The sequence below is a fragment of the Myxocyprinus asiaticus genome, chromosome 31 (assembly GCF_019703515.2).
Source record: "Myxocyprinus asiaticus isolate MX2 ecotype Aquarium Trade chromosome 31, UBuf_Myxa_2, whole genome shotgun sequence".
In the NCBI taxonomy this organism is placed as follows: Eukaryota; Metazoa; Chordata; class Actinopteri; order Cypriniformes; family Catostomidae; genus Myxocyprinus; species Myxocyprinus asiaticus.
The window spans coordinates 5,319,046-5,333,537 of NC_059374.1; the positions used below are offsets into that span (position 1 = coordinate 5,319,046).

The 14,492-nt window shown below is 38.4% G+C and overlaps 1 protein-coding gene across 1 annotated transcript; it reads right to left on the minus strand.

Moving 5' to 3' along the window:
• Positions 1–2,143: 2,143 nt before the first annotated feature.
• chchd2 (coiled-coil-helix-coiled-coil-helix domain containing 2) lies at positions 2,144–12,649 on the minus strand. The gene is made up of 4 exons (XM_051665732.1): positions 12,447–12,649; positions 10,150–10,405; positions 4,636–4,813; positions 2,144–2,490 (listed from the first exon to the last, which is right to left on the minus strand). The coding sequence occupies exons 1-4, from the start codon at positions 12,491–12,493 to the stop codon at positions 2,480–2,482; spliced, it is 492 nt and encodes a 163-aa protein (XP_051521692.1). The 5' UTR covers positions 12,494–12,649; the 3' UTR covers positions 2,144–2,479.
• Positions 12,650–14,492: the final 1,843 nt, after the last annotated feature.

Consider the following 14,492-nt stretch of genomic DNA (forward strand, 5'->3'; position numbering starts at 1 on the left):
AAGATGTTTTCTGGCAAAAATGAGACGAGCCTTAATGTTCTTTTTGCTCAGCAGTGGTTTTCGTCTTGGAACTCTGCCATGCAGGCCATTTTTGCCCAGTCTCTTTCTTATGGTGGAGTCATGAACACTGACCTTAACTGAGGCAAGTGAGGCCTGCAGTTCTTTGGATGTTGTTGTGGGGTCTTTTGTGACCTCTTGGATGAGTCGTCGCTGCGCTCTTGGGGTAATTTTGGTCGGCCAGCCACTCCTGGGAAGGTTCACCACTGTTCCGTGTTTTTGCCATTTGTGGATAATGGCTCTCACTGTGGTTCTCTGGAGTCCCAAAGCTTTAGAAATGGCTTTATAACCTTTTCCAGACTGATAGATCTCAATTACTTTCTTTCTCATTTGTTCCTGAATTTCTTTGGATCTCGGCATGATGTCTAGCTTTTGAAGATCTTTTGGTCTACTTCACTTTGTCAGGCAGGTCCTATTTAAGTGATTTCTTGATTGAGAACAGGTGTGGCAGTAATCAGGCCTGGGTGTGGCTAGAGAAATTGAACTCAGGTGTGATAAACCACAGTTATGTTTTAACAGGTGGGGCAAACACTTTTTCACACAGGGCCATGTAGGTTTGGATTTTGTTTTCCCTTAATAATAACAACCTTCATTTAAAAACTTCATTTTGTGTTTACTTGTGTTATCTTTGACTAATATTTAAACTTGTTTGATGATCTGAAACATTTAAGTGTGACAAACGTGCAAAAAAATAAGAAATCAGGAAGGGGGCAAACACTTTTTCACACCACTGTATATATATATATATATATATATACACATACATACATACATACATATATATACACACACACACTCCAATAATTTGACTTTGTTGTCCTTAAGCCATTTTGCCACAACTTTTGAGGTATGCTTGGGGTCATTGTCTATTTGGAAGAGCCATTTGCAACCGAGCTTTAACTTCCTGGCTGATGTCTTGAAATGTTCCTTCAATATATCCACACAATTTTCCTTCCTCATAATGCCACCTATTTTGTGAAGTGCACCGGTCCATCCTGCAGCAAAGCACCCCCACAACATGATGCTGGCACCCCTATGCACGGTTGGGATGGTGTTCTTCGGCTTGCAAGCCTCACCCTTTTTCCTCCAAACATAACAATGGTCATTATGGCCAAATTGTTACATTTTTTGTTTCATTAGACCAGAGGACATTTCTCCAAAAGGTAAGACCTTTATCCCCATGTGTACTTGCAAACTGTAGCCTGGCTTTTTTATGGTGGATTTGGAGCAGTGGCTTCTTCTTTGCTGAGCAGCCTTTCAGGTTATGTCGATATAGGACTCATTTTACTGTGGATATAGATACCTGTCTACCTGTTTCCTCCAGCATCTTCACAAGGTCATCTGCTGTTGTTCTGGGATTGATTTGCACTATTCGCACTAAACTACGTTCATCTCTAGGAGACAGAATGTGTCTCCTTCCTGAGCGGTATGACGGCTGCGTGGTTCCATTGTGTTTATACTTGCGTGCTATTGTTTATACAGATGAAAGTGGTACCTTTGGGCATTTGGAAATTTCTCCCAAGGATGAACCAGACTTTGGACGTCCACAATTTTTTTCTGAGGTCTTGGTTGATTTCTTTTGATTTTCCCATGATGTCAAGTAGAGGCACAGAGTTTGAAGGTAGGCCTTAAAATACATACACAGGTACACCTCCAATTCAGTACACCTCCTATCAGAAGCTAATTGGCTAATTGTCTAAAGGTTTGGCATCATTTTCTGGAATGTTCCAAGCTGCTTAAAGGCACAATTAACTTAGTGCATGTAAACGTCTGACCCACTGGAATTGTGATAGTCAATTAAAAGTGAAACAGTCTGTCTGTAAACAATTGTTGGAAAGATTACTGATGTCATGCACAAAGTAGATGTCCTAAACAACTTGCCAAAATTATAGTTTGCTACTATTAAATCTGTGGAGTGGTTAAAAAATGAGTTTTAATTACTTCAGCCTAAGTGTATGTAAACTTCTGACTTCAACTGTATCTATGTGTGTGTGTGTGTGTGTGTGTGTGTGTGTGTGTATATATACACACACACACACACACAGGCTACATGGTTATATATCTGAATGTATACAAAAGGCAACGCTTCTGAATGTGTCTGATCCTTTTATTCGCTATTCAAAGTCACACGATTTTAATACATTCAAATTCAACTCTGACAAAAGAATCCCCTGCAGAGAAATACACATTGTGATCTTTTCTACAGTTATTGAAGTGATATTGAAGCGAAAATACATCAGAAAACTGCTATTAATAAATCAAAATACATAAATACTATGCATCACGTTACACAGCGTTTCTCCTGAGAAACAGCTATTAATTTTAGCATACTGTTTTTAGATTTTTAATTTGACATTTTTCACAAAAGCAAGCAGATGATGAATGAGTGTGGTAGGGTTGTGTCCACATCCTCAATGCAATCTCATGATAGTCCTGTGAAAAAAAAAAAAAAAAATCCTGTTAATTCACGGAATTTCATGAAGTCAACACAACCAATGCACCTTAGTGGCCTCTAAAAAATTAGGATACTCTTAAAGTCCTCGTGAAATCAAAATTGACCCCATTTACTTTCTAAATGCGCGGTCACACATACCTTTGCACTGTGAAATTCCGTGAGCGAATATGGCATGGGCGGGCGTTTAGTGCGTGTGAAACCTGCTAAAATATAATTTGTCAAACATCCTCTTTTTAATGCTGAAATTTATAGTCTAAGACTTAAGTTACAAAGAAACTCACCACTGAAATGATATCCTTGTCCATTGTGAATATTCAGTGTAGTGGTGTATGAAGCACTGACCACACAGGGGTCACTGCCAAACCATAGCAACTTCCAATTGGTCAACATGGCGAATTCGCCTGTCAAAGTTCACCAAAATTGAACTCCACGTGAAATCAGCGAGGGGAAGATCTTTGCCACCGGAAATCCATCACGCGAAATTCACTGTATTTCGCCCATGACATTTCACCATGCGAAGGTATGTGTGACTGCACCTTTAATACATGTTCCTATTCATTTGTGCACTTTATTTCAAAGAAGAAAACAATCACTGAAATGTAGTAACTTGCTTTACCTCTAAATATGGCGGTTGTAGTCCCGCCTTACAGTTAAAATAACCAATCGCTTTTTTGGAGGCAGTCCAGTGATGTAGTTCATTTTAGTATTTGTTTTTATTTGAGGTAAAGAAGCAGGATTTATGATATCATTACTGTCAGATATCAATGCTGGCACTGACAGAAAGGCTACGGTAACTCAGATAACCACTCTGTACAATTGGCTCACCAAAACTGGACAGTTAAAGACTGGAAAAGCATAGTCTGGTCTGATGAATCTCGATCCACTGCAGCCTCAGCTTTCTGTTCTTGGCTGACAGAAGTGGAACCCAACGTGGTCTTCTGCTGTTGTATCCCATCCGCCTCAAGCTTCAGCGTGTTGTGCATACCAAGATGTTATTCTGCTCACTACAATTGTACAGAGCTGTTATCTGAGTTACCGTAGCCTTTCTGTCAGTTTAAACCATTCTCTGTTGACCTCTCTCATCAACAAGGCGTTTCCGTCTGCAGAACAGCCGCTCACTGGATGTTTTTTGTTTTTGGCACCAGTAAACTGAGTAAACTCTAGAGACTGCTGTGCATGGAAATCCCAGGAGATCAGCAGTTACAGAAATACTCAAACCAGCCTGTCTGGCACCAAAAATTATGCCACTGTCGAAATCACTGAGATCACATTTTTTCCCATTCTGATGGTTGACGAGAACATTAACTGAAGCTCCTGACCCGTATCTGCTTGATTTTATGCATTACACCGCTGCCACACAATTGGCTGACTAGATAATCACATGAATACGTAGGTGTACAGTTGTTCCTAATAAAGTGGTCGGTGAGTGTATATAAATGTTTTAATTTCATGCCTTTTTAAGCACTTCTTAACAAAACACACCAATTTTTAGGTATTCAAGTACTTACATTTCTAAAAGCTTAATTCAAACACTTTAAGTACTTCAAGGATCTTGTGCGAACCCTGGTGTTGCAAAATATGTTTCATGTTGACTTTAATGCCACCAAACATTAAGCGTACAAAATCACATGCGTCAGACGGACACTTTTGGTGCGTCTCACTGTGGTTGCATTGAGTTTCACTGCTGTTCAGCATCTCGAGCCATAAACACTGTTTTAACAATGCTATGTCAAGTTAAATGTCATTTGGAACTTTAAAAAAATATGTCCTGAGAGCCCTGCACTCCTTTCCATCCAACTTTCTTTGATCCACTCTCAGTTTGTTGCCTGTGCAGCTAGAGTTGCGCTTACGGCCCCCTGCTGACTGAGACTCACAAAAACGGAGGTGACACTTCCTAGTTTGAATTGTTCCATTGGTAGGAAAATTCCTTATTACGGTGGTGTGATGAATTGTATAAATTATTTAACGCGTTATTTATCATATAATAACTCGCACTGAATGAATGCATTAAATAGGCAGCCTTAACTACACCACAAATCAAACTCGAATAGCAGAATAACATGTTCTATTAAATATATTTATGTTGAGGCAGATATCTTGAAACTATATTTACTTGTACATACCATTGGAGAATTTGCATTGTTTAAGTACTTCACTGAAGCCCTCACAGAGTTTGAGGTCACTCTGTGTCTGAGCACACTCAATGAACTGCTTCAGCTCATATGCACAAGCGTTCTGCTGCTGTGGCTCCTGTTGGTACATGGGCTGCTGCTGATACATGGGCTGACTCTGGTAGGGCTCCTGTGGAACAGATTCAGATTTGGTCAAATTCATTACTCTAGTATTTTAAGGCAAAATTAAAATTATATGATAAAAATGTTATATACGGTGATGTCAAAAAGCTCTGATTTCTTCTATTTTTGTGTATTCTTCAAACAAGATATAACATAAAAATGCAACATGAGTAAACACAAAATACAGTTTTCAAATATATATGTGTATATAATTATATATATATATATATATATATATATATATATATATATATATATATATATATATATATATATATACACACACACTATATTGCCAAAAGTATTCGCTCATCTGCCTTTAGACACATATGAACTTAAGTGACATCCCATTCTTAATCCATAGGGTTTAATATGATGTCGGCCCACCCTTTGCAGCTATAACAGCTTCAACTCTTCTGGAAGAAGGCTTTCCACAAGGTTTAGGAGTGTGTTTATGGGAATTTTTGACCATTCTTCCAGAAGTGCATTTGTGAGGTCAGACACTGATGTTGGACGAGAAGGCCTGGCTCGCAGTCTTCGCTCTAATTCATCCCAAAGGTGCTCTATCGGGTTGAGGTCAGGACTCTGTGCAGGCCAGTCAAGTTCTTCCACACCAAACTCGCTCATCCATTTCTTTATGGACCTTGCTTTGTGCACTGGTGCGCAGTCATGTTGGAACAGGAAGGGGCCATCCCCAAACTGTTCCCACAATGTTGGGAGCATGGAATTGTCCAAAATCTCTTGGTATGCTGAAGCATTCAGAGTTCCTTTCACTGGAACTAAGGGGCCAAGCCCAGCTCCTGAAAAACAACCCCACACCATAATCCCCCTCCACCAAATTTCACAGTTGGCACAATGCAGTCAGACAAGTACCGTTCTCCTGGCAACCGCCAAACCCAGACTCGTCCATCAGATTGCCAGATGGAGAAGCGTGATTCGTCACTCCAGAGAACGCGTCTCCACTGCTCTAGAGTCCAGTGGTGGCGTGCTTTACACCACTGCATCCGACGCTTTGCATTGCACTTGGTGATGTATGGCTTGGATGCAGCTGCTCGGCCATGGAAACCCATTCCATGAAGCTCTCTACGCACTGTTCTTGAGCTAATCTGAAGGCCACATGAACTTTGGAGGTCTGTAGCGATTGACTCTGCAGAAAGTTGGCGACCTCTGCGCACTATGCGCCTCAGCATCCGCTGACCCCGCTCTGTCATTTTACGTGGCCTACCACTTCGTGGCTGAGTTGCTGTCATTCCCAATCGCTTCCACTTTGTTATAATACCACTGACAGTTGACTGTGGAATATTTAGTAGCGAGGAAATTTCACGACTGGACTTGTTGCACAGGTGGCATCCTATCACAGTACCACGCTGGAATTCACTGAGCTCCTGAGAGCAGCCCATTTTTTCACAAATGTTTGTAGAAGCAGTCTGCATGCCTAGGTGCTTCATTTTATACACCTGTGGCCATGGAAGTGATTGGAACACCTGAATTCAATTATTTGGATGGGTGAGCGAATACTTTTGGCAATATAGTGTATATATATATATATTTTTTTTTTTTTTTTTACTGAAGCAAAAAAGTTATCCAACACCTATATCACCCATGTGAAAAACAAACTGCCCCCTTAAACTTAATAGCTGGTTGTGCCACCTTTAGCAGCAACAACTGCAACCAAATGCTTCCGATAACTGGAGATCAGTCTCACAACACTGTGGTGGAATTTTGGCCCACTCTTCTTTGCAGAACTGCTTGAGTTCAGCCACATTAGAGGATTATCAGGCATGAACTGCCCGTTTAGGTTCCTGCCAGAGCATTCAAGTCAGGACTTTGACTAGGCCACTCCAAAACTTTAATTTTGCTTATTTTGGCCATTCAGAGTTGGACTTACTCCTATGCTTTAGATCATCGTCTTGCTGCATAATCCAGTTGCGCTTCAGCTTCAACTCATGGAGTGATGACCGGATGTTCTCATTTAGGATTTTCTGGTAGAGAGCAGAATTCATGCGTCCCTCAATTATTGCAAGTTGCCCTGGCCCTGAAGCAGCAAGCATCCCCACACCATCACTCTACAACTACCATGCTTGACTGTAGGTATGATGTTCTTTTTGTGGAGTTCTGTGTTTGATTTACCCCAGATGTAACGGGACCCCTGTCTTCCAAACAGTTCCACTTTCGACTCATCAGTCCACAGAACATTCTCCCAAAAAGATTGAGGATCAATAAGGTGTGTTTTGGCAAAATTCAGACGAGCCTTAATGTTCTTCTGGGTTAGCAGTGGTTTCCGCCTCACCACTCTTCCATGGATGGCATTTTTGGCCAGTGTCTTTCTGATAGTGGAGTCATGAAGAGTGACCTTTACTGATGCGAGAGAGGCATGCAGTTCCTTGGATGTTGTCCTTGGCTTTTTTGTGACTTCCTGGGTGAGTTGTTGCTTTGCTCCTGAAGGAATTTTGGAAGGTCGGCCACTTCTAGGAAGGTTCACTACTGTGCCAAGTTCTCTCTATTTGGAGATAATGGCTATCACTGTGGTTCTTTGGAGTCCCAGAGCCTTTGAAATAGCTTTGTAACCCTTCCTAGACTGATGTGTTTCAATCACCTTTTCCCTCATTTCTGGAATTTCTTTCGACCTTGGCATAGTGTGCTACTGGGTGAGACATTTTAGCCAACTTCATGCTGCTGAAAAAGTTCTATTTAGGTGTTGATTTGATTAAACAGGGCTGACAGTAATCAGGCCTGGGTGTGTCTAGTCCAGCTGAACCCCATTATGGGGGGGATTTAGTAACTAAGGCGGGGGGGGGGGCGGCAAATACTTTTTCCACACATGCCCAGTTGGTATTGGATAACTTTTTTGCTTCAATAAATAACATGATCATTTATGAACTGTATTTTGTGTTCACTCTGATTGCCTTTATGTTAGATTTGTTAGAATTTTTTAAACAATTTAATATGAGATATACACAAAAACAGAAGAAATCAGGATGGGGGCAAATACTATTCACAGCACTGTAAACTTTTTTACATATACTTCTTCATTTGGCCTTTTGACCAATGATGACTTTCATGATTTTTCCAATCGTTCGTAATTACTGGATAAAGATATTTAAAAATAATTATATAGAGATTGCATGGATAGAGAGCAATTTGCAGTTTACACAATGTTTAGACTGGAGCATTACTAGCAAAAATTAATAATATAATTAACTATAGAAATTCCACGATTTTTCCATGATTTTTTTTTTTTTTTTTTTTTTTTTATAAAGCATTTTATTATTTCCCATGACTTTTCCAAAAAGGTAAATCTTTGTGTAAGGAACAGACTGAAATTTAAAGCGATATTTCACCCAAAAATGATTATTCTCTCATCATTTACCCTCCTTTATGCTGTCTCGTAGGGCTGCGTTTATACAATTAAATATAGAAATATTGCTTTTTCTCATGATATTGTATTGTAGGTGACCATATTCTGGTTTTCCAAAAAGAGGACTTTTTGGGATGGGGTGGAATAATAGGGTTCAAAACAGTGTTACTATGAATGCAAACTTTAATACAGTGAAAAAGACACTATTAGCATAAATATATATAAATAAATAAATAATTTCCAACATTTTCTTTAATGTCCATGTACTAAAATAAAATATTTGATGCCATGAGTGTACCATAATTTACCATTACTATTATTTTGAATGGCCATGGAAAATGAAGCAATGTGATAACAGTTTTACCTGGTCGCAAAAAGTAGTCCGTTCATTTACCTGATAATGTAATGTGTGCTTCTAAATCACTTGCACCTTTATTAGCAACTGACAGCTTTACATGTCATACATTCTGCTTCCCATTAATCTCGAACTGGACAAAAGCATGGGAATTTTTTGTGCAAATCTTCTGTAAATTTACAGAATTTGTCTCCGTGGCAACGCACTCAACAAGTCACGTGATAAGATGCGCAGGTTGATGGTCTCGGACGCGGAGGCAAATGGGATTCATGATCCGCCACCTGGATTGAGGCGAATCACTACGCAACCATGAGGACTTAAAGCGCACTGGGAATTGGGCATTCCAAATTGAAAAAGCAATGCAAATATGCATGCACACACAATGAATTATTAGACCAGATGCACAACCCGGACATTTTCACAGATTTAGAAATCCCGGCCGGATGCTTTAAGGTCCGAAAAAGAGGACATGTCCGGGAAAGAGAGGACGTATTGTATTGATACTTACTTTAGGTTCATGTATCGATATTTTTATTCAACTATTTGTGTATTCATATCATGTAAACACACAACAAAGTTGGCACACCGTTACTTTCAAATCAATTTAATGAGCTCACCAAGAGACAAAAACGTGATATTTCGGGCTACATGCTCTTCATCAGACATCAGTATATAACTGAAATATAATCAAATGAATTGGAATTGAATTTGATTTGTAATCTAATCAAATTATGGTATCATTATGTATCGTAATATATCGAATCGTGACGTGTATTGCAATACGTATCATATCGTGAGATGCCAGGCGATATCCAGCCCTACTGTTTCGTATGACTTTCTTCTGCACAACACAAACCAAGTTCATTTGAATGATGTACAATGTGTTTTTGTGCATATAACTTAAGTCAGTGTGGTCCAAAACCTTCAAGATCCAAAAGGACATAAAGACAGTATAAAAGTAATCCATACTACTCAAGATGTTTAATCAGTTTGCTGTACACAAACAAGACACAGTGTTGCCAGCTCCGCGGTATTCACGCCCAGTTGGGCTATTTTGAAAATGAAGAAACAAGCTAAAATGATTGCGTTGGATTTAGGGAAACTTTTTAAGTGTACTGCAGTCGCCAAAAGGTAGATGAACACTGAAGAATGAAAATGTAACATCTCACTGATGTATAATGATACCACGATTGTGTACCTGTGTTCCACTTGGGCTAGATGTCAGATTGATTGTGAATAAAGACTTCAATTTTTGTCTGTTTCTCACCCAAAGTGATCATATCACTTCAGAAGACATGGATTAAACCACTTGAGTCATATGGATTACTTTTATGCCACCTTTATGTCCTTTTAGAGCTTGAAAGTTTTGGACCCCACTGACTTGAATTGTATGAACAAAAAACTTTGTAAATTCTTCAAAAAAAGATTTTTTGTGTTTCACAGAAGAAAGTCATACAAGTGTGAGATTGCATGAGGGTGAGTAAATGATATGAGAATTTACATTTTGGGTTAACTATTCTTTTAACTGAATAGGGTAAAAGATACCAATGGCTTCCATGTTGACAGATATGGACTAACTACCACAAAACTACAATTTTGATTTCATGAAGTAAGCATGATTTGCATTTACCTGATAGGTAACATCAGGCCTGGCTGCCTCTGAGTTTCCCCCTCCACCGAAGCCACCTGTCATAGCATGACCTAATGTGTGCCCAACAGCAGACCCAACCGCAACACCCGCTGCAGTGGTTGCCATCTGGGCGAACATTCCTGGTTGCCTGGGAGCAGCAGCAGGGGCGGCCACTGCCGATGGTGGAGCAGGAGCAGGCGCAGGGGCATATGATCGTGGAGGAGGTGCCCTAGCCATCGGTGCAGGTGAGGAGTAACTAGTGCAAAAAAGCAGAACAATTTACTAGTCTATTTTTTTATTGAGTATATGGACACTACGATCTCCTTGTAAAGGGTTCCCACACTTTTTGACCCATGTTATTCCATGATATTTCCACAACCTTTCCTGTCCAATGTGATTACTGGATAATGATTTTATAAAATATATTTTGATTCAGCCCGACAGGATAGACTTGCGAGGAAGTTTTACCCTACAAAAGATCTAGCTGATGAAATATATTAGAGATGAGTTTCACTTGAAAAGTGTATATGATTAATGTATATGCCTAGATGTTATGGTCGTAATACCACCTGAAATAATATAATTATTTGTTTAGTTATTCCAAACGAAGTCTAATTTAAAATAAAATAATTTTTCCGTTTTTGGCCCAGTGTGTCCAGAGTCGCTTTCAGCCAAGAATTTTCATTTTGGATCATCACTAATGATTAGTCATTTTAAGGTTTATATGAATGTGTGAGGGAAAGTGTATATTTAACATGCTGGGACTGGTCACCATTTCTCTTTGAATGCAATTTTCAATCACCTTTTGCCTTCACTAGACAAATGATTCTTTACTGGTCCTTATTTTAAATGGTCCTGCAGTGTGACAGATGATTTGTTGAAAGCACAAATAGTCCAAGTAGCCTAGTCTCTCAATTATTACAAGGTTATAAAAGCTAAATGTATAATTATAAATGAATTAGAAGAATCCTGTTATTTACTTAGTATGTTCACTATAGAAATGTCCATGACTTTTAAGATGTTATTAATTTCCTTTACTTCTCCAGGGCTGGAAGACACAATTTTACAAATCCCCAATATTTCCATGTTTTCCATGATCATGAGAACCCTGATTGTAAAACTACGTTATATCATAAGTACAGTGATTGAAATGACATGATTCACCTGTTATAGACTGTTTAGTGTCTGATGAAGGTCTAGTTGAGAAACATTTCAGGGGACTGTGACTTGGATTACATGATATTATAGTTATTTTAACCCTTGTGTGACCTTCAGTACATTTTTGTCTTTTTCGATCATTTTGCCTGTGTTAATGCCAACGGCATAAATTTTGCCAAAGGTGTGTATTTTGGGGGGAATTTTGATATTTCAACCTCAGTTCCTAAAATACATCTATAATACACTATGTACACAAAATAGTTACACTCAGGGCCTTAAGGACAAAAATGTCCCCATTGAAACCAAAAACTGCAATATTTGATCCCAGTGCCATTAAAGCATAAAATCATGAATTCTATGACATTATGCTTTCATTCTGGAGCCCTAGCTTCAAAATTGACATTTGTAATATTTTCCACCAGATGGCGCCATTTTTCTCATGTTTAGTCTATGGAGCAAATACATCCTTTTTTCCTATTTTCTGTTCGCTGTATTATAGAGCACTGCAGGCCAATTGAATAAATGATGCAGCTAAAATTGTGTGGGTGTGTTGGTATGGATGTCAGAGTGTGTTTTGAATGTGTATATTGAGAAATGTGTGTGTAAACAACAACAGTGGCATTATGTAAACAAACTGGCATTTAAAGGGTTAAAATTCTGATAATGAATGAATATTTAGTAGTTATGATCAGGACTGATGTTGGTTTAAAAATTAACTAATTGAAAGTGAAAAATAAGATAATATTTTGTGGCAGTTTTTTGACGTGGGCATTTTTGTCCTCGAAGGACCTCGGAGTTTTTTTCTATTGACGCACAAGGATTAAAGGAAAAAACGATATAACTAATATCGTGATGTATAAAATTATTTAAACACAAATCCAAATAACTTCGACACACAGTTGCTTTATACAGACTCAAAGCTACATAAAAGCATACATCCGTTAAAAAAATAAATAAAAAAATAAAAAAATAATCACTTATTATAATGGAGATTAACTAATACGTTTACAGGGACACAGCGAGAACATACCTCCTAAAGCTTAAGCTGTAGATATAAATTATAATATACTTGATTGTTCATGAATGTGGCAGACATGACTATTATAGCACATGCTAAACAGCACCATATCGAAACTCACCTTGGAGCACTCATCCTCGAAGTTCTGCTTCGGCTTCCTCTCGGCATGTTGCTGTTTTATGAATAGTTTTGGTAAAGAACAGAGACTCCCTGAATTGTCAGCTATTCGAATACTATTTTAAAGAGAACAACGAGAATCGCTAACGACCTTCGCACTGTACTTATTCAATCCGGGGAACTTTCTAGCGTATTATATCATAAAGCTCTACTTCCGCTCATGCGCATTCAATAACGGTGTGCTGCAATGTACAGAAATCACAACCTGGAATATTGTGAAATTTGGATCAATAGTAGAGGAAAATTTTAACATTTGTTTCCATAATCTGATGCTTTTGGTCAAATATTTTATTTATACATGCATATTTTAAAGGTGCTCTCAGTCATTTTTTTCCCTCATTAAAAAAGTTTAACTTCTAAAGACAGGAATTGTAATTTTACAATATATGTAGGAAATCATGAGCACCCACATTAAATTGAAGACTCCAGTCATATCAGTGACATTATGAAAGCTGTTTTATTCTACATGGAGAGGGTCCACACAAGGGGGCTGCCATGTTATAATCATATGACCAGCCATTTAATCTCAGTAACCATCCTGATATTTGACACTTTCACTCATTGATTAAAGTAATCATGGTTGTCTGTGAATACTACATTTCTATAATGGCATCTGAAACTGAAAAAATATTGATTTTATATTATGCTGCATTTAAGTCATTTTTATTTGTATAGCACTTTTCACAACACACATCGTTTCAAAGCAGCTTTACAGAAAATCATGCATTTACAGAAAATGAAAACTGTAATATCTATAAAGTCTTAGAGTCATCATTGTGTAGTTTGATTAAATATTATTGTAAATTGTGTATAAAAAAATAAATAATTAAATAATTAAATCATAATTGTATTTAGAACCCTAGTGAGCAAGCCGAAGGTGACTGTGGCAAGGAACACAAAACTCCATAAGATGTTGGTTAATGGACAAAAATAACCTTGGGAGAAACCAGACTCAATGTTGGGGCCAGTTCCCCTCTGGCTAAGCAGCATGAATATTAGTTATTTATGTGCAGTGCAGGTCATGGTGTAAAATTAGTAAACTAAGTAAGTGTTTAGGTCCAGTGTTAATAAAAAGATTTTGTATGAACTGTAAGATTAATGACTAACGTCTTAAGTTTAGCCTGGACTAACTGCAGAAGTTCACATTGATGCATTGTCCTTTGTTAATTGGCCGATGAAGGCTTTTGTTGGCAAATAATTGAAAGTCTATTGAAAGTGTATTCCATTTTAAGTGTGTAGTCCATCATTAGACCAAGGTGATGCAGGCAGAGATCAATGAGGTGCATCGCAGTTTAACCAGCATGTCATTTTGGTGAGGTCTATCCTAAGTCCAAGGTTCAGGCAGTAGCATATGAAGTATCCCATGTCTTATGGTTGGAGTTGGCATAAGTTCATCCCCTGAAGTCCATCGTAATAGACTGAAGTGATGTCTGGCTGGCACTGACTGCATTTAGTAATCATCACTCAGAGACACATAGCAGTGGAGTCCGACACCAAGCAGGAATGGAGCTGTATCTTGCCAGCTCTGATAACATGAAATATGAATCCCGAGTTTGAGACAGGGAAACAAATAGAATAATATTAGCGCAGATGCCATTGCATTTTTTGCAGAGTTATAGATCATGATAAATGTTTCTGGTTCTGGCAGACCTAACTAAAGCAGCCTAATTGTGAGTTGATGGATAAATTAGGTGTATGCCTGGCTAAACAGATGAGTCTTTAGTCTAGACTTAAACCGAGTGAGTGTGTCTGCATCCCGAACAGTGTAAGAGAGACTATTCCATAGTTTAGGACCCAAATAGGAAAAGGATCTACCTCCTTTTGTGGATTTTGATATTCTAGGAACTATTAACAGGCTGGAATTTTGTGATCGTAATGAACGTCATGGAATATAGCATGGTAGAAAGTTACTTAAGTACTGCGGAGCTAGACCATTCAAATCTTTGTACGTAGTTAACAAAATTTTAAAATTAATATGAAACTGAACAGG

What these genes read in the sequence shown, in the direction of transcription:
- chchd2 (XM_051665732.1), bottom strand. Translation starts at nt 12,493, where the DNA reads ATGCCGAGAGGAAGCCGAAGCAGAACTTCGAGGATGAGTGCTCCAAG. An exon ending in TCGAGGATGAGTGCTCCAAG is followed by an intron (nt 10,406 to 12,446) that starts GTGAGTTTCGAT and finishes TTTTTGCACTAG; the next exon opens with TTACTCCTCACCTGCACCGA. An exon ending in GGCCTGATGTTACCTATCAG is followed by an intron (nt 4,814 to 10,149) that starts GTAAATGCAAAT and finishes TCTGTTCCACAG; the next exon opens with GAGCCCTACCAGAGTCAGCC.